Raw genomic sequence first — 18308 nt, 5'->3', positions numbered from 1 at the left:
TAAGCACCTATAAAACACAAAAGAACACAAAGAAAAAAAAATCGTTTTAGTTTATCATAATTTAACTGTTGGTTCATGTTTTCATGTATATTTTAGTTAATTATGATCCACTTGTTTACTATGTTGATATTCTACCTTACAGCTAGATTGACCAACTGTTGGAAATGTTGCCCTCAGTAAACATGGAGTCCTCTGCTTTTCCTAACCCTGCTGAAGTGTGTGTGTGTGTGTGTGTGTGTGTGCGTGCGTGCGTGCGTGCGCGCTTGCGCCAGCCCTCCGCCATATTCACTGTTGTATTGCCTTGAGAAAGAACAGGAGCGTTCGCGACTTCCCTCAAGAACCGAAACTGTGTTTATACACCCAACCAAAACATCCGCCAAAGGGCATAACTCGGATTAAATCGATGGCGAGGAAGAAAAGCAAGCAGCAGGGCGTCGGGGTCAAGGATATAGTGTCGGGACAGCAGCAGCAGAGCCTGTCGAAGAAGCCCGGCGATGCGGGAGCAGCAGCGGCAGGCGGCGGCGCTGGCGGTGGAGGAGATGCAGTAGCGGGCAGGACCAGCCAGGTAGCTAATGCTAACAACACGTCCATCCAACATCACTCACATCTTCGAACCGATTCGCGCCATTGGCGACTTGATTTTAACGGTTTTTAACATTCACTCGATCTGGGGTTCTATTGCACGTGCAATTATTTGTGTTTTCGCGCTTATTTGGCGTTTGAATCGCCTCATCTTGCATTACAGACCAGCGCTGCACGGGCGGAGCAGCTGCTCATTCTGTACCTATGCAGCGATATATATAAATAAATGTGTCGCCCTCAGAGCATTCTGATGTCCCTGAATAGGGTTGTACGTTACATTTAAGATGTATGTTTTATGACGAAATGTTTAGATGGAGCTGGTTAAGGTTGGAAAGTGAAAGTCTCTTCACGAGCACTAAGCTAACACTGTGTTGTGCTGTAGTGTTCTGCTGTGGCTGCTACACTATTCTTGGTGAGATCAAGCTAAAGCAGTGTCTGATTCGAGCTACTACCTCTTTCCATATGCTTGTGCATTAAATCACTTTAGATGCATCATTGCCATGTGCCGTAATTTGCATTATTGGCATATAATTCAGATCTGGAGTTTCTGAGTTTTGAGGGTTTTTATCATATATATGCCTGTAGTAATATTTTAATCACTGTAAATGTTAGTTTCAATGTTTGAGATGATATACACTACCCTTCAAATGGTTGGACACACTTGACTGAATTTTTGTTTCTGTTAATCTTGAAAACTTTGTGTTCTGAAGATTTATGCTTAAATGTTGTAAACAAACAAAATTATATATTCTCTCATTTCACAATAGATTCTGAGTTCTTGCTCTTAGAACCTCATTACAATTCAATTGTCAGTGTAACACCCCCTCATTCCCTCTGGTTACCCAGTCCATGCACACCTGCTGCTTGCTCTGCCATCGGGAGTTTAAAGACTGGGGGGCGGGCCAGGTGAATGGGCTCAGTCACGGGTCCAAACTGGCGGAGGCTGTTCCTGCTCTGTCCTCGGCGCTGCTGAGGGAGGTTCCGGGCCACAAGCTGGCAGACGCAGTGCCTTCACTCTCTCAGTCGCTGTTGGGTGAGGTGCCGCTTTGGATCTGTCAGAGCTGCAGGAAGAGCGTGGAAGAGGAGGAGAGGAGAACGGTTCAGGAGCAAACCACGCAGGTGGGCCGGAAATTGTTACATATGATGCCGTAAGAAATTCCAAATTCATGGGATGTTCATATAAAGACTTCAGATTTTGGTGCTTCTTAGACCAGAACCTGACCGATTCACACTTTTATCTCTGTCACGAATCGTGTTTTCATCATGAGCACCAGGGGCAGATCATCCAATGGGTTTTATGGTTGTGTGCCCAGGGGGACAAGCCACTAGGGATCCCACACAAGCAAAATAATCAAGCTGATGTAAACACTGAGACGGTGCGCAACAGCGAAATGCGTCCTTGTAGCGCCTGGCCATAAGGTAACATCAATAGAATCTTTGATAAAAAAATGAGTGAATTACCATTTTATTACAATTTTCAGTCAGTGGAAGTTAAAGTATTTGAGGTGAATAGGGCATAGGGATGATCACTTCTGAATGGACCACATTGTCAGGTATATGTCACAGGGCAGCCAAAGCAGTGTAAACCTCTCTGTTAGAATAATACAGATGTTGGCTTTACCCACCCAAAAAGATGCGCTAAGGTGTTATAACATACATTGACGCTAAACACTGGACAGGGATTCCAATCCTTTTATGCTTCAACTGGACACAAAGCCTTCAATACCAGATGTTTTTTTGTCTAGTAAAATGTAGGACATTATATGTACCATATGAAATGTCGTAATTTCTGCCAAAATACGGGATATCCCATCTAAAAGGGGACCATTGTAAACCCTAATAGCAACCAACATCGCAAATGTCACCTCTCCCATTTTAATGCCACTGTCTGTGAAGAATGTGTTTAATTTTTGGATACTGCCCTCATGAAAAACATAAACAATGGCATAAAAAAAAACATTTTATTGCTAAACACTCATATACTTTACATATAACTCTCAAGTTTGCATCGTTATTATGACAAGTAATGTGGGCATGCTAGCAAAAGCAACTGCAGTCTGAACAGAAAAAAATCTGATCTGTCCACATAACCTGCAGAACAATCAGATTTTTCCTGCAGTGTGAACAAAGACTTAGTTTCAATGTAAACATAAACTATTTCTGTGAAGAGAAAGTAATTGTACCCAAAAACATATTGTACACGCACGCTTCAAAATGCATGCATTTCTTAAGGTTAAGTAACAAAATATCAAACCACTGCACTGCATTTGGCATCTGCAAGCTAATGATGCATGACATTTTCACAGAACTTTCATATCCATTTTTTTTTTTTGCAAATATATTTAACCAACTGGTCTCAAGGTCATTTTTGAAAGTCAGTTCTCCTGAAGTTCACAGAGTAGTCCTAGCAGAGTAGCCACAGTACTTCAGCACATTAACTGTAAACATGTTCTACAAATGTTTGAAAACCAGAAAGTGTATCCTGTCATATTTTGCTATTTGTGAATGAAAAGTGTGCTTGTGCAATCTATCATGAAAAAAAAAAATCCTCCTGGTTTGATATTTTGTTATGTATGAATGTCATTGCATTACATTACGTTTGACTTTATCCAAGTGTCCAAATACGTTTTGTAGACACTGTAACATACATGCAGAGGTGGAAGGCTGCAGCGTTTAAAGTTATCCATTTTGTTGGTTATTTTTACTGGAACAGTGTGCTAGCTGATTGCACAATGTTCATTCATGTTTGTTGATGTTTAGATTGCTTCTGTTCTTTTATTGGAAAAAAAACACTGTCCTACATTTGTGACTAAAACTGTCCTCATATAGACACTGAGAGCTCAGGATGTCATTGAGGGCAATCCTTTGTACACAAAAAGTCTGATAATGCTGAAATGTTCGGCCCAACAACTTCACTTAAAGTTAACACAAAATGGTTCTTTCATCCCATTTTATTTCTGTAGTGATGGGATAAATTCTGAGTGAAAAGATATTGAATGAGAAAAAATGTAGGATGAGACTAGATTGGATTATGAGAATTGTTAAAACAACATGTGGTTGAAGGGGAGGGGTTCAAAAATAAAAGAGCTCTGTGATCTCATCTTAAACGTAAATGTGTTTAAGAGTAGAGATGCACCGATACCAGGATCGGTATGGACTCTGATACTGCCGTTTTTAAAGGGGTCATGACATGAGAAACCAAATTTGCCTTGATCTTTTGGTATATAAGAGGTCTTTGTATCATTAAAACGTCCTGCAAGTTTAATATTTTAAGACGTCCTCCCCATTCTAAACGAATCATTTATTTAATCAAGCTCAAAATACAGCTCGTTCTGGATTCATGGTTAGAAGTGACGTGACGGTTAGAAGTGACGTACCAGCGTTTGCATATGACCGCCTCCAGCACAAGATAACTACGCTTTAAGCGCAAGACAACTACGCTCATTTCAGTATCGCCGTCGCCTCACAAGTGTTCAGTCGATGGACAGCGAGCTCTGACAGAGACTACTTGTGCACAGGAAAATTACGATGCCACACAGATGTGCTGTTCCTGGCTGTGGTCAAACAAAACCTCTGAATAAGCTGCCGAAAGATCCAGACGCCAGGGAAAAATGGATGCAGTTTATTTTTTGCGGACGTCCCAGTCACGGCAGTGTTAACTTAAGCGCTTGTTCTGTACATTTTAAGGATGACTGTTTTGAGAACAAATCTCAATATGATGCTGGCTTTGCCAGAAAACTGTTGCTCAAAGATAAGTCCGTGCCGACTATTCTGGGAACAACGACGACGCAAACTGTAAGTAATCTATTTTAAACTTTAAACTACTTTTTAAAGCGCAATTTCATTCATTATGAATAATCACAGTGTTTTTACTTAGTTTACTTGCATATTGTTCTGGCTGGGAGCGTCAATAATTGATACATAGGCACTGACGTTAGCCAATCATAACAGTGGGCGTTAACACTGAAGTCTTAAATGGAAAACGCCCCCAAAACAGACTGTTTGAATCAGAGGATGAGAAACAGGGTGGGAAAAGGTCATAAATCACTAGATTTTAAAAGTTTTTCTTAAAAAAAAATATATTAATACTATAATTGCACCTAAGGGAACATAATAATACAATAAAAAAAACCCATGTCATGACCCCTTTAAACGGATCGGGTATCGGTCCGATGAGCCCGATCCAAATCCGATACTGTGTGTTAGTCGTTCGTTACTGTCAAGCTCAAAAAATTACATAAAAGAACCATAAAAACACAATTAAAGTAGTTCATATGACTCGTGCATTTTATTTAAAGCCACTTGAAGATGTGCGATAGCTCTGGGAATCACAAAAGGCTTTGTTTAATAAGTAAATATAAAGTATGCTCTGTTGACACAAACTCACGCACAGGCTGGTGATTCACTCGTGGCTATTTTTAGCCTTCACACGGTGCTCTATATTTGAGCTCTACTCACGAAAAACATCTCGGATGTAGATGAACAATAGTTCGTTTCACTTATAATATGCATTTAGAATGGCAACGGAGGTGCATTTTACCAGAATTTGAAGCTAATTAAACTAATGTGAACTTGACTACAAACAGACACATATAGGACTTCCTGGAGAGTTTAGAATGTCAAAATAAAAGCGTGAGGGTTTAAAAGTTAAAGGTGCATGATTGAGATATATTACTATTATAATATATTATTATTTGTTTACAAATGATAATAATATTTAAGTTGAATGGGTTCCAAAAAATAACTGTGAATGAAAAGTGAGCTGATATCTTACAACTAATTTAACAAAAAGGAGATCTGAATCCTTTAAAGTCCAGATACAAGCTGAAAACATTTAGCATTTAGCTTCTTCTTTACTGATGACTTGTACTGGAATTATTGTTAATTTTGCAATTATTGATAATAACATTATCCAGTATACTAGTTAATAATAGTGTTTCTTAATAAGCTAAACATTTATATTGAAATAATGTGTAGTTAGAGGTTTGTGTTTCTTTACATATTAAAGAGCACACCCAATTATTTCCACACAATAATGTAGAGATATTCTAAACTGATTATGCAAAAAAACAGCACTGGTATCGGATGGGGATCGTATCAACCGATACTGAGATTTCCAATATCGGATCAGAAGAGAAAAAGTGGTATCGGTGCTTCCCTATTTAAGTGCCAGAGTAAGTTAGTACAAGAGTGCCCACCCACTTTTTCAGCTGTCCTAGTTTCGGAAGGATTTTGTCCATAGGAATTTCATTATGAAATTCTTAATTAAAGAGTTCTAAGCCATGAAAACAAAAAACATCTCCAAGCTGAATTACTGAATCAAACTTTGATTTGAAGAAAATTGTATTTAAAAAAAAAATGGACAAAAAGACAAAAGTACAAGACTGTACTTAAAGGAATAGTTCACCCAATAATAAATAAATGGTCAAGTCAATTCAAGTCAATTTTATTTGTATAGCGCCATCGTTTCAAAGCAGCTTTACAGAAGATCAGGCATTAACAGACGATAAAACGAATGTCTATAATGTTGATGAATCATCATTGTGTAATTGGATAAAATATGATTGTTTATCGTGTTTAAAAATAAGTAATTAAATAATAATTGTATTAATAAAAATGTATCAAATAAAGTTCTTCTGAACCCAAGCTCGTTGGTAATTTCACGCATCAAGTAGAGGAGGCGGCAGGAATACGTCATTGTTTACAAGATAAACTACCACAGACCAGTATTTTATTTTTATATTGTTTTGGACTCTTTTGGTTTGTGAACGGTGCTTGGTCTGTGGTCTTTGCAAGTTTCATTTGTAAACAATGACATTCTTCCTGCCGCTGCCTCTACGTGATGTTACCAACAAGCTTACGTCATCCTTCTCATGAGCGCACATCACAGAGATGTACGGAACTGGACATTTGTAGTTAAAAACTATAAGTATTGTTTTGTTTCTAAAAAATTATCAATCGTTTGAGTTCAGAAGAATTTGGGTTCAGATTTGTCGACTGGAGTCGTGTGGATTATTTTGATGCACTTTAAATATGCATTTTGGACCATACAAAAATGGAGTACATCCACTTGCATTGTTTAAAGGAGGAGGCCTGAAATGAAATCCTAAAAATCTTAAATTATATTTTGATGATGAAAGAAACTGATACATCTTGGATTGCCTGAGGATGAGTAAATTATCAGCAAATTTTCATTTTTGGGTCAACTATTCCTTTGAAGTCTTTATTGAGGGAAATAAATACAATCCCATGAAGCATTGCAAATGATGTAAGTGAAATAAAAACTATTGATTTTAAGTTGTTGATAATGAGAATGAAAACCAATATATTTTAAGTTTATTGCAAAATATTAAAATGGATTCAAATATATAAGTAGTTTAAGAGTGTAGGGAGACAGACTCTATTATGTCATTCACAGTGCATCATAGAAGTGGGCGGTCTGCAACTCTCTGGTGGATCTCTATTCAGGATTATGGGTAGTGTAGTTATTCACCAGGAATTGTACTATTAAACATTTATTTATTTATTTTTAAATGAAGCTTAAATAACGCAGACTGATGTCTTCAACAGAAGCATATACCATTGTTAATAATCAATTCTATTATGGACATTTTTTTTTGTGATTTTTCCAGAATGTGACTCTTGTGCGCTATTACAGTTTGATCTAACATTATGAAGACTTTTACATGCACTAATGAATCATGCACAAGACAAGAAACATGTTTTAAGAAAATAAATACTGGTAGGTTTGATTTTGATTTCAAAGCATTAGCTTGAAACTGCTAAGCTTCAAAAGAATACTTTTCACCCTTTCGCAAAGTTCTCCCTGTTAGTCACTGACAATATAGCTTACATTTTGTTGTTGTTTTATACACCTGTTCACTTGACTAAAAGATGGATGTGTGTTATCCAGGTACCGCTTTCCCACTCCTTGTGTAAGTCTCAGAGCTGTGGGAATGGTTATCCCGAACATAGTTCAGTGGATTGGGACCCCAGTTCCTTCCTCTCCGCACGCAAACTGTCTGGCCTGTGGAATTCCGCTCATTCTAATGGAGGATCTCACTGCAACCACAGCACGCCTATGCTTTTACAGGGTATGGACCTCTGCTACCTATTTTATTTTTTTACACCGCTCTGTGGATTATGTGAATCTGATTGGTCAATCTCTGCTTTCTGCTATCAAATAATTTTGTATATTGACTAGTAATAGTCCAATATATCAGCCAGGCTAATATTTGGCCATCTTGTGATAACCATGTTCACTTTGCCAATTAATAGAAGTGTTAACTTTCTATTGTGTCAGTTCCAAAATCTACCAAAAGATTTATTAATGTATAGTATTTTCTGTTTTCAAGTTAAAGCAAACTTGAAACTTTTTTTTTATTATTATTTACTTAAGGACTTTTGTGTACATTTGATTTTGCTGTTGTTAAATTATATTATGTTTATGGACATTTATATCAGTCAACCTGCTCTCTACATATCAGCACATTCCATTGAAAAAGCCATATTAGTCGACAACTAATAATGACCGCTAAACTGTATAATTGACCATTGTCCCAGGCAACTGATGGCCTACATAGCTGTGCTAGTTACACATCTCTTGCAAAATATTATCTCCAAAACAAATTCATTAAAAAAAGCCGCCATGATCAGGGTCAGAAATGAACCAGGGCTTGGGACAAAACTGCTGCGGAAAGCTACACAAATGCCCCATACATTTAAAATAGTGAATTTCTGTTTTGTAAATCTAGATTTCTTAATATTCTGTTTTAGTTATGTAACTGGGATTAGATACAGTGACCTGTAATTGCCAGAAATCTGTACTTGTTATCTCATGGATGAATGTTGTTGAATGTGAATCTCAAATGAAGTGTTATTTAATGAAAAATAGGGTGTCTGTTAGTATTATATTTGTAAAAGTCAGAAATGCCCCTGAAAATGTAAGTTAATTTCTGACACTGATCCTGGATCACCTAAAGGAGTTTATTTAGCAAAAATGACTGTCTGACTGAATATTATCCCACTTATGACATGGATTTTACATTAGTCATTAATAAGGTTTGCCAAAGTGATAAAATTTAAAAATCTAGTTTAAAACGCACCTGTCAAGTTCATAGAAATGTAATATTTGTGCCCAATTTGGTTGAAAACATTTTGGATTAAAATTTATAGCATTTCCTACAATAACAAAAAATGTCATGACTTTTAAAATGCAATTTATTTAAATGTTTTTTTACAAAATCATGTGTTTTGGGTCAAGAATATCAAGAGGTTTTCTCAGGGTTACACCCCATGGCCTGAAGAAAATGTCACTTTTCATAAAAATGTCAAAATACTGTATCTTTTTAAAACTCTGTTTTAAGGTTTTGTCGACATTGGTTACACCACGTGACTTTGATTTGTTGGGCAAAATGTTTATTCTGCACTTCTCATCTCTGGACGGTTACACCATATGACATTTTAGAAAACAATATCAAAATGACTTTGAACACAGAAATTGAAAACATGCTCATCATAGAAGAGGTGTCCTCAAGTAATTGTTTTGTGTGAATTGCTTTTTTTTAATTTTTTTTTATAATTTTATGGACCTGGACAAAAATGACCATCATGTCATCATCAACCCAAAAACATATATGTACATGAAATATTGCTTTAAATGTATAGGAGTATATTATTATACAAGATGAAAGCTTGTGTAAAACTTTTCAAAACCTTTTGAAAACATCACTACATATTATAAATCCTGTTCATGGGATCTTTGCTGGTGTTTGTTTCTCTTTTTTCTATTGCTTTTTGGATTCTGCAACCTATTATCGTTTGACTTGGATGTGACTGCCTTTTTTTAAAACATTTTTTATACTTTTTGGTTATACAGTTGAGCAAAAGTATTTTACTGCAGAATTACACGATTGACCAATCAGAATCTGCATGTTATCCCTATTCTACTCTTCTGTGTTCTTGTATTCTGTTGGAGGTAGCTGTGCTCTTCTGAAACACGCATACAAATTGGATTAATAGACTGACCTTGTTGTTTCTGGTCCTGGTAGGTGGAACATTGGGATCAGCTTGCCACGAGAAGAGATCTTCTCATGACGCTCCCGGGAAGGCCACCAAAACATCCGCGACCAAAGTTTGTCCCTACAGCCATCCTGCATCCCAGAATTCTAGTGGGGCATCTCCTGAGACACTGTCTGCCTCCACTGATCTATGTAAGACCAACCCCAAGCACTTCAAGACAATGTGTCGACGACCAACTCCTCCAGGTGAGAAGACAATTCAGGTTGCAACATGAAATGTAACATGAAATGTTTGTCAGTTAAGGGATTTGTTCATACGGTGTCTTAATTTCAGATGATGCTGTTCTTTTTAATGGATATATTAAAGATGTTTTTGTGGATAGAAGATAAGAGATTGCTGGTGATGTGCTTGTACTAATTTTAGAATCACAGTTTTGCTGTAGAATAGATGAAGGGGATGTTATATCTGTAGCAAAGTTATTATCGTTCGCAAAAAGGACCAGTGATTTTTTTTTGAAAACTAACAAAATCACTACATGCTCTGAGAAAGTTCAAAAATTGAATTTACTTGCTGCTAAGTGCCTCAAACAAAACTCTTGAATATCTTAAAGATTTGATGCCATGAACCTCGCAAACTATTGCAGTATGCATCAGACTTGGATGGATCTTGTCAAAGAGTCTTACATGATTATGTTTAATAACCTGACAACTTGGGGGCCTGGGTAGCTCAGCCATATCTGAGTGACTCCAGTCAGGCTTCCTAAGCAACCAGTTGGCCCGGTTGCTAGGGTGGGTAGAGTCACGTTGGGTTAACCTCCACATCGTCGCTATAATGTGGTTTTCGCTCTCGGTGGGGCTCGTGGTGAGTTGTGCATGGATGCTGCAGATAATAGCATGAAGCCTTGTTTATACTTTTGCCTGGCTCTGCACCGCAAGCCACTGCTGACTGCACACGCACCGCCCCAAACGGACGAGGAGTTTATACTTGATGCCTCACAGAGTATTCATCCTCTAAACCAAAAGGAAGTAGCTTTGAGAAGTATTAGTTTGCCGGAACAACACTCATAAACATGGCATCTTGTGTGGAGTTGCTGAATGCTGAGGAAGAATTGTTGTGTTGTTGTTGTCTAAAAGACGAAGAAGAAGATGGAATGTTCGTCCACTAAAAAGTGTTGTCTCTGGTTCATCTTGTCTCCTTTTTTTTAACACTGCACATGTGTCACAAACAAAGTAATGGTCAGAAATGTACTAATATATATATATATATATATACACACAACAGTAGTAATCAGTACCATATATCTACTCTATGTTCCAAACAGCAACCCAGCAGGAAGATCAGACTATATTCTGGCTAACTGAAATTTTATTAAATCAAAATGTTTTTTGCTCACCTCAACTTCCACATTCGATTCTGTTTCCCGATGCTTTACAAACTGACACAGCCATCAAAGTTTGTTTAAAATTGGCTAAATATTCTTGGATCCGCCTGGGTCACCTGTTACATTTACATTTATGCATTTGGCAGATGCTTTTATCCAAAGTGACTTACAGAGCCCTTATTACAGGGACAATCCCCCCGGAGCAACCTGGAGTTAACCCTCTGGGGTCGACGGACGCGCTGGCGCGTCCTGCTGGATTTTATCGTCATTACAGCGGAAACAACTTAAAATTCTCCATCATTTTGGGGAATACAGATAAGTGTAAGACATCATTAGAGACTATAAAGGGTCTACTTTTATTTGTGTACACTCACAATAACAACAAATACTTATGTAAAATAAAGAAAATAAAAAGGGTGAGCTGTCTCTGGATTCGCTAGCATATATCTGAAACGCCTCACAAAAATGAACTGAAACTCCATGAATACTTATCACACAAATATGAAACGTATGTCTAAAGAAAGCTTAATGTCTTAAAAGCCTGCAATGTAATCTGTATGAAACAACGTGATGTACAATTTCTCCTTGCTCAACTAATTATCCCTAATGTGATCACACCCACCAGCAGAGCGCGCCATTCATATGGTAATGTGCTGAGACGATCAATGCAAATGTACACGCCCCCGAAGGTGCCTTAAAAACAAAGTTCATTCATTTTTCTGCACGTTTGAAAGACTTGATTTTGATCATTAAGTCTCCTCACATTCATTCTCTTTCTGTCACATTCCTCATTGATAGGCCCAGGGGAGGGGTCTTTTGTCTCCTCATGTGTGAATTACAATCAATATTCATGATAGTTCATGCCTCCTCGCATATGACCTTTCTAACACTACAAGTGTCTTAAAAAAGATAAATTACTATATTGTTTTGTATGAATGAGTGATCAGGATGATTTTCACATAATTTTGTAGCAAAAACTCTAGGCTACAAGATCCAGTTCACAAAAGGCTTTTGGACAAATGTTTAGTATGTGTTATATGGCCTTATTTAAATTACTTAAAAATTTTGTTTTTTCAACAACCATGCATAAACGTTATTTTCTCAAAATTACAAACATGTACACACTTGTTGCTCACATATTATTGTAGCCCAGTTTGTGCTGAATACAGCGTTATCAGACTTTAGCCATTAATGTGTTTTTAAGTAACTGAAAAAAGCACAAATGTCAAGGCATGTCAAAAAATCTCCAGGGCCCAAAACACCCTCAGACCCCAGAGGGTTAAGTGCCTTGCTCAAGGACACAATGGTGGTGTCTGTGGGGATCGAACCGACAACCTTCTGCTTAACAGTTTAGTGCTTTACGCCACTATGCCACCACCACGCCACTGTTCTTCCATGGACCTTTTTCTTGGTTTTGACAAACTTGTCACTCAGATTTTACCATACTTTTCGGCAAATTGCTTCTTTCCCCACTGCGGCTGCAATTTCTTTCCAGGAATACTGTGCCATGTGGCTGTCTCTATGGTCCCGCATGGATGGATCATAGAGATTCATTGTACAGACTTACCTTTTGGGCTAGAGTTGCCTCTAAATCGTTCATTTTTGGATACGGAGTCACGCGCACAGATACAAAAAAGTGCACCACCACACAAACTAAGTTCTAGCGCACGACCGCCCACTCTGCGATGACGCGCTAGGTCTCCGCGGTAATTCACTCAACAAGCCACATAAGACGTGTCTCAGAAGCAGAGGCAACTAAGATTCGTCCTCCGCCAAATTGGGGAGAAAAGGGGAGAAAAAAAAACAAAGCTGACAACTTGTGGGCATCAATGTTAATGTTAACAATAAATTTTTCTAATTGTGGTTCTTGAATGATGTAATGGATGTGGGATACATAGATTTTAAACTTGTGACTTAAGCCATAAAACTAAGTGCCTTAAATGTGTCTAATGTTTCTCTTCAGGAGAAGCTTTCCACCCAAGCGACCACCACCAAGCTGCAGACCTGTCAGTGCCGCCCAACAGTCCCACGGGTCTCTCCCAGTATTCCTCACTGCTGCCTCCCAAGCAAAACTCCAGTCAGCATGTTCACATCAACTCCGCTAGTTCGGGGCTTGCTTCAAATGCTCCCTTCTCCCCGCTTGTACCGAACATTCACGCTCCTTCAGCCAAGCACTCGAGTGGGCCGGACAGTCCTGTGGCCCTCCACAAGCCCAGTACTTGCAAGAACTCCCACATTCCTGCTGTTAATACGCAACACAGTAAACTCGGCAACTCGCTCATAGGTTGCAGTCACCCTTGCAATGGACACAGTAACGGCAGCTCTATAGCCTCCTCCAATGCTGGACATCTAACATCTGGGACGTGCAGGTTAGCGTCATTAAAAAACGTATGGAGCTGCTCTGGTCAGTAGTTTTGTTTAAAGGTGGCATGTGTAATTTTGGCATGACTATGGCAAACAAATGGAATTACAAAAGTGATGACTGATTACAGGTTATGTTAACAGGTTTAATTTAATTGATTGAAAGGTGTTTGAAAATGTTGTGGTGGCTTTAAATTCCTATAACACTGGATGTTTTTAAGTTGTTTGTGTTGTTCTGTATAAGCAGGGACCAGGCATGTAAAGGGCACAAGTTGCCCAATGGGTCGTTGTGTCACGCGCCGCCCTGTGAGCTTGAAGAAGGTGAGGATGAAGACAGCAGCTCAGAGCGCAGCTCCTGTGCATCCTCCTCCACCAATCAGAAGGATGGGAAATACTGTGACTGTTGCTACTGCGAGTTTTTCGGCCATAATGCGGTACGGTTTTCTTAATGCAGCTTGCATAAATTCAGACATTACTCCACCTTCTATTGCCCTGGTTTTATGTGGATAGTTCACCCAAAAAATACAAAAATCTCTCATCATCTACTCACCCTCATGCCATCCCAGATGAGTATTAAATTTTTTCTGCTGAACACAAATTAAGGTTTTTAGAAGAATATTTTAGCCCTGTAGGTTGATACAATGCAAGTGAATGGTGACCAAAACTTTGAAGCTCCAAAAAATACATAAAGGCAACATAAAAGTCATCCATATGACTCCAGTGGTTTAATCTACGTCTTCTGAAGTGATCAAATATGTTTTGGGTGAGAACATATCTAAATGTATCTCCTCTTTCATCTTGTCACTGCAATCTCGAGGCTTGATCATGGGTTCAAGTTTGATTACACTTTCTAGTGCTTGATGCATTCACAGAATTCTAGATGGTGCTAGGAAGTGTAATCAAGCTTGAAATCATGATCAGCAAGGAGATGCTGATGTCAAGATTTATAGTTAAAAATGTGTTATAATTTGGTCTGTTCTCACCCAAATTCCCGATTGGATCGCTTCAGAAGACATGGATTAAACTACTGGAGTCGTATGGATTACTTTTGTTGCCTTCATGTGCTTTTTGGAGCTTCAAAGTTTTATGTGTTATGTGTTCTGCAGAATAAATCCATACACATCTAGAATGGCATGAGGGTAAATGAGTATAAATGTTCCATTATTATTGAAAGTATGGGTCTGTGATAAGACTAAAATGAATTTTAAAAGCATCAAAAATAAATAATGAATGCCTGGGAAAAAAAAGTATTTTGTGTGACCTACACTGGCAGCCAATAGTTTGGAATAATGGAAAGAAATTGGTACTTTTATTCTCCAAAGTGGCATTCAACTGATCACAATGTATAGTCAGGACATTAATAACATGAAAATTACTATTAAAACTTGAAAAATAAATCAGAACTTCTTAAACTACTTCATAGAGTTCTTATCAAAAAATCCTCCATGTGCAGCAATGACAGCTTTACAGATCCTTTACATTCTAGCTGTCAGTTTGTCCAGATACTCAGGTGACATTTCACCCCACACTTCCTGTAGCACTTGCCATAGATGTGTCTGTCTTGTCGGGCACTTCTCACACACCTTACAGTCTAACTGATCCAACAAAAGCTCAATGGGATTCAGATCCATAACACTCTTTTCCAATGATCTGTTGTCTAATGTCTGTGTTGCTTTGCCCACTCTAACCTTTTCTTTTTGATTTTCTGTTTCAAATGTGGATTTTTCTTTGCAATTCTTCCCATAATGCCTGCACCCCTGAGTCTTCTCTTTACTGTTGTTCATGAAACTGGTGTTGAGCGGGTAGAATTCAATAAAGCTGTCAGCGGAGGACATGTGAGACATCTATTTCTCAAATTAGAGACTCTGATGTACTTACCCTTTTAATTAGTTGTACATCTGGCCTTCCATATCTCTTTCTGTTCATGTTAGAGTCAGTCAGTTGTCGTTTGCCTTTGAAGACTGTAGTGTACACCTTTATATTAAATCTTCAGTTTCAGTTTGGCAATTTCAAGCATTGTACAGCCTTCATTCCTCAAAACAATGATTGACTGATGAGTTTCTAGAGAAAGTGGTTTCTTTTTTAGCCATTTTTGACCAAATATTTACCTTAAAACATGCCAGTCTATTGCATACTTTGTCTTTGTGTTTGTTTTTGAGTTGCCAATGTTAAGCTTCATTTAATGAACCAAATAGCTTTCAGTTGTGTTTAATATAATGGCAAGTGATTTTCTAGTATCAAATTAGCAATTTAGCATGATTGCTCAAGGATAAGGTGTTAGAGTGATGGCTGCTGGAAATGGGTCTGTCTGGATTTGATTGAAAATGACTTTTTATCAAATAATGATGGTGCTGTTTTTTACATCAGTAATGTCCTGACTATACTTTGTGATCCGTTGAATGCCCCTTTGGTGAATTAAAGTACCAATTTCCTTCTGAAACTAAAATAATTTTTTTTTTTAAAAATCTGTACATTATTCCAAACATTTGGCCACCTGTGTACGTATAACAAAAATAATAAAAGTTTTGTGCACTTTAATAAAAATCAACCCCACGGACCTAAAAACTGCCTGAAGTTAAAGAAACACCCATACATTTGATTTCAGTAATTTTGTGGATGTAAAATAATGAAATGACAGATAATATGTATTGATATATTAGCATTGAGTGGCCAACCTGCTCCCTTGATCTCAGCATCAGCTATTTAACCCACATATCAGTTGCCTACTAGTTTTCATCTGCCATAACTTCTATTGTTTTTTCTGCCTTTCCAGCCTCCGGCTGCCCCCACCAGCCGGAACTATGCTGAGATCAGGGAGAAGCTTCGGTCCAGACTCACCCGGCGTAAAGAGGAGATTCCTCAAAGGCAGGATCTGGACCCAGCAGCACAGAGTGCCATAGACCATCGAGACGTGGACGAACTCCTGGACTTCATCAACAGCACAGAGCCCAAACCTGTCAACAGTGCCAAGGCAGCCAAACGTGCCCGTCACAAACAGAAGAAAAAGGTACTTTCTTTTGCTTTGCTTGATGGTGTTTGTTTTATAAGAATTTTAAACAATGTTAAGGCTGCACCTTTGTCACCTGGTGACTGATTGATGGCAGATGCTGACAATGAAAGTACTAAATAGTTTCCTTGAAAGATGTTACAGGGATTAGTGGTACTTGTAAATTTAAGCAATACTAATACCACAGATGGAAACTTGAGTCTGAGACTTTGGACTCAAGTCGCAGTTGCTACTCAGCTCAGACTCGCAAACAATTGACTTGTAACAGTCATTTTGCAACTGTTTTTCCAGCCGGTGCGACTGCAGATTTGGCCACTCTCCCTCTCTCTCTCTCCATTTATTCACTGCCATTTTCTGTTATACGATTATCAAATGGTATACACATCAGAGGTGGAATGAAACGGTGCTATTTGCTGCCTGGATCAATGGACAAAGCAGCCCGAGCACAGAGCAGCTGTGCTTGTCTCGCGGACAGGTCTCGAGCTCCCAACATCACATCTCACATTACAGCACTGCGAGGACCTTTGAAAAGCACGGTGCAAGTCATGGAAACATTTTAATTCGGCCAGAGACGGGCCGCTTCTATTAAAATGAATGGTAGAAATTGGAATGCCAAACCAAGAAGCTCAAGCACCCAAAAGTCAACAGATGTAGAAAGGAAGTCCCTCCTGACTGGTAAAAGAGCCAATCACCGTTTAGATACAGACATCACCTGTCAATCAACTCGAGAACGCGCATGCGCGTTAGCTATACAAGCCAACAATATGTTGAGTTTTTTGCGTAAAATAAGAGAAAGAAACCAATTGTTGATACCAGTTTTGTCAGATTTTACAATATGTTCTTTGATCGTAATCTTGATCAACCATTTTGGAAAATTCGGTCTTTCCATATTCAAGTAGATAGGAGCTGCACTATCATGACTGGTAATAGAATTGCATTCCGAGATGCTATTCTTCTCACCACAATTGTACAGAGCGATTATATGAGTTACCGTAGACTTTGTCAGTTCAAACCAGTCTGGCCATTCTGTGTTGACCTCTCTCATCAATGAGGCATTTCCGTCCACAGAACTGCCACTCATTGGATGTTGGAGTAAATCCTAGAGACTGTTGTGTGTGAAAATCCCTGGAGATCAGCAGTTACAGAAATACTCAAACCAATCAGTCTGGCTGGCTTCTGTGTAAAATCTGTTCTCTTTTAATGCAAAAAATATATATAAAAAAATAACAAAATGGATAGTTTACTGATTGTTTCCTGAATAAAAATAAAATCTATTATCAAAGTAAATCCTTATGCACATTGATAAATAAGGCAATCCCTTAAAGGAGTCAATTTTAATATTTCAAAACTGAAATAGCCTTATACAGGTTTTTTTTTAAACTAACCAGATGCAGATAAAGGACCATTGCCAAAAAAGACTCCACCTCAAAAAAAGACTTTTCTGTATTTTTTTGTATTTGTGATCAAGCTGTCTTATAGGCCTGTTTGACATAATTCATCTTTCTTTTTATATGTTAGCCTATGCTCCTGATAGAGTGGTATTGGAGCTACGGAAATTCTGATGTCCTGACTGGCGAGGAAGTGCAAAATAAATGCTCCTCCTTGCCAATTCGCTTCTATTCTGCAACGCTCCCGTAACGTGAGTCACGTTCACTGATTGGGACTACAGTCGGCTACGATGTATATTGCACAGTCTGACATAACGTCCCACAGTGTGCAATGGCAATATCAATGCCTTCATATCATACAGTCTGACAAGCAACTATCTTAAAGGACCATACAAATCCTACAGTGTATAGCAAGCTAGACTCAGACTCCTCCTCAAAGACTTGAGACTTGACTTGGACCTCAGGGAGTTGTGAACATTAATACAGTCTGATTAATACAATTGCTCATGCTTACAGTTATTTTAGGATGGAACTTGTCCTGCTGTTTGTGCTAGAAACATGAATGATA

General features: G+C 38.3%; 1 protein-coding gene across 3 annotated transcripts in view; it reads left to right on the top strand.

Moving 5' to 3' along the window:
- The first annotated feature begins 295 nt into the window (after window positions 1–295).
- The window catches only part of LOC127663292 (protein FAM193B-like), a 34311-nt gene continuing 16298 nt past the window's right edge, over window positions 296–18308 (top strand). The window contains exons 1-7 of one of the 3 annotated variants that reach the window (XM_052154805.1): window positions 296–565; window positions 1429–1701; window positions 7496–7676; window positions 9633–9848; window positions 12948–13353; window positions 13593–13779; window positions 16119–16352. In XM_052154805.1, the coding sequence (XP_052010765.1) occupies window positions 404–565; window positions 1429–1701; window positions 7496–7676; window positions 9633–9848; window positions 12948–13353; window positions 13593–13779; window positions 16119–16352 (1659 nt within the window). In that variant the 5' untranslated portion in view covers window positions 296–403. Of the gene's footprint in view, window positions 566–1428; window positions 1702–7495; window positions 7677–9632; window positions 9849–12947; window positions 13354–13589; window positions 13780–16118; window positions 16353–18308 lie in introns of all 3 variants that reach the window. The other 2 variants (XM_052154804.1, XM_052154806.1) reach the window with 2 other exon arrangements.

Source organism: Xyrauchen texanus, chromosome 23, assembly GCF_025860055.1.
Source record: "Xyrauchen texanus isolate HMW12.3.18 chromosome 23, RBS_HiC_50CHRs, whole genome shotgun sequence".
NCBI classification, from domain to species: Eukaryota; Metazoa; Chordata; class Actinopteri; order Cypriniformes; family Catostomidae; genus Xyrauchen; species Xyrauchen texanus.
This window is presented reverse-complemented; position numbering and strand designations above follow the sequence as displayed.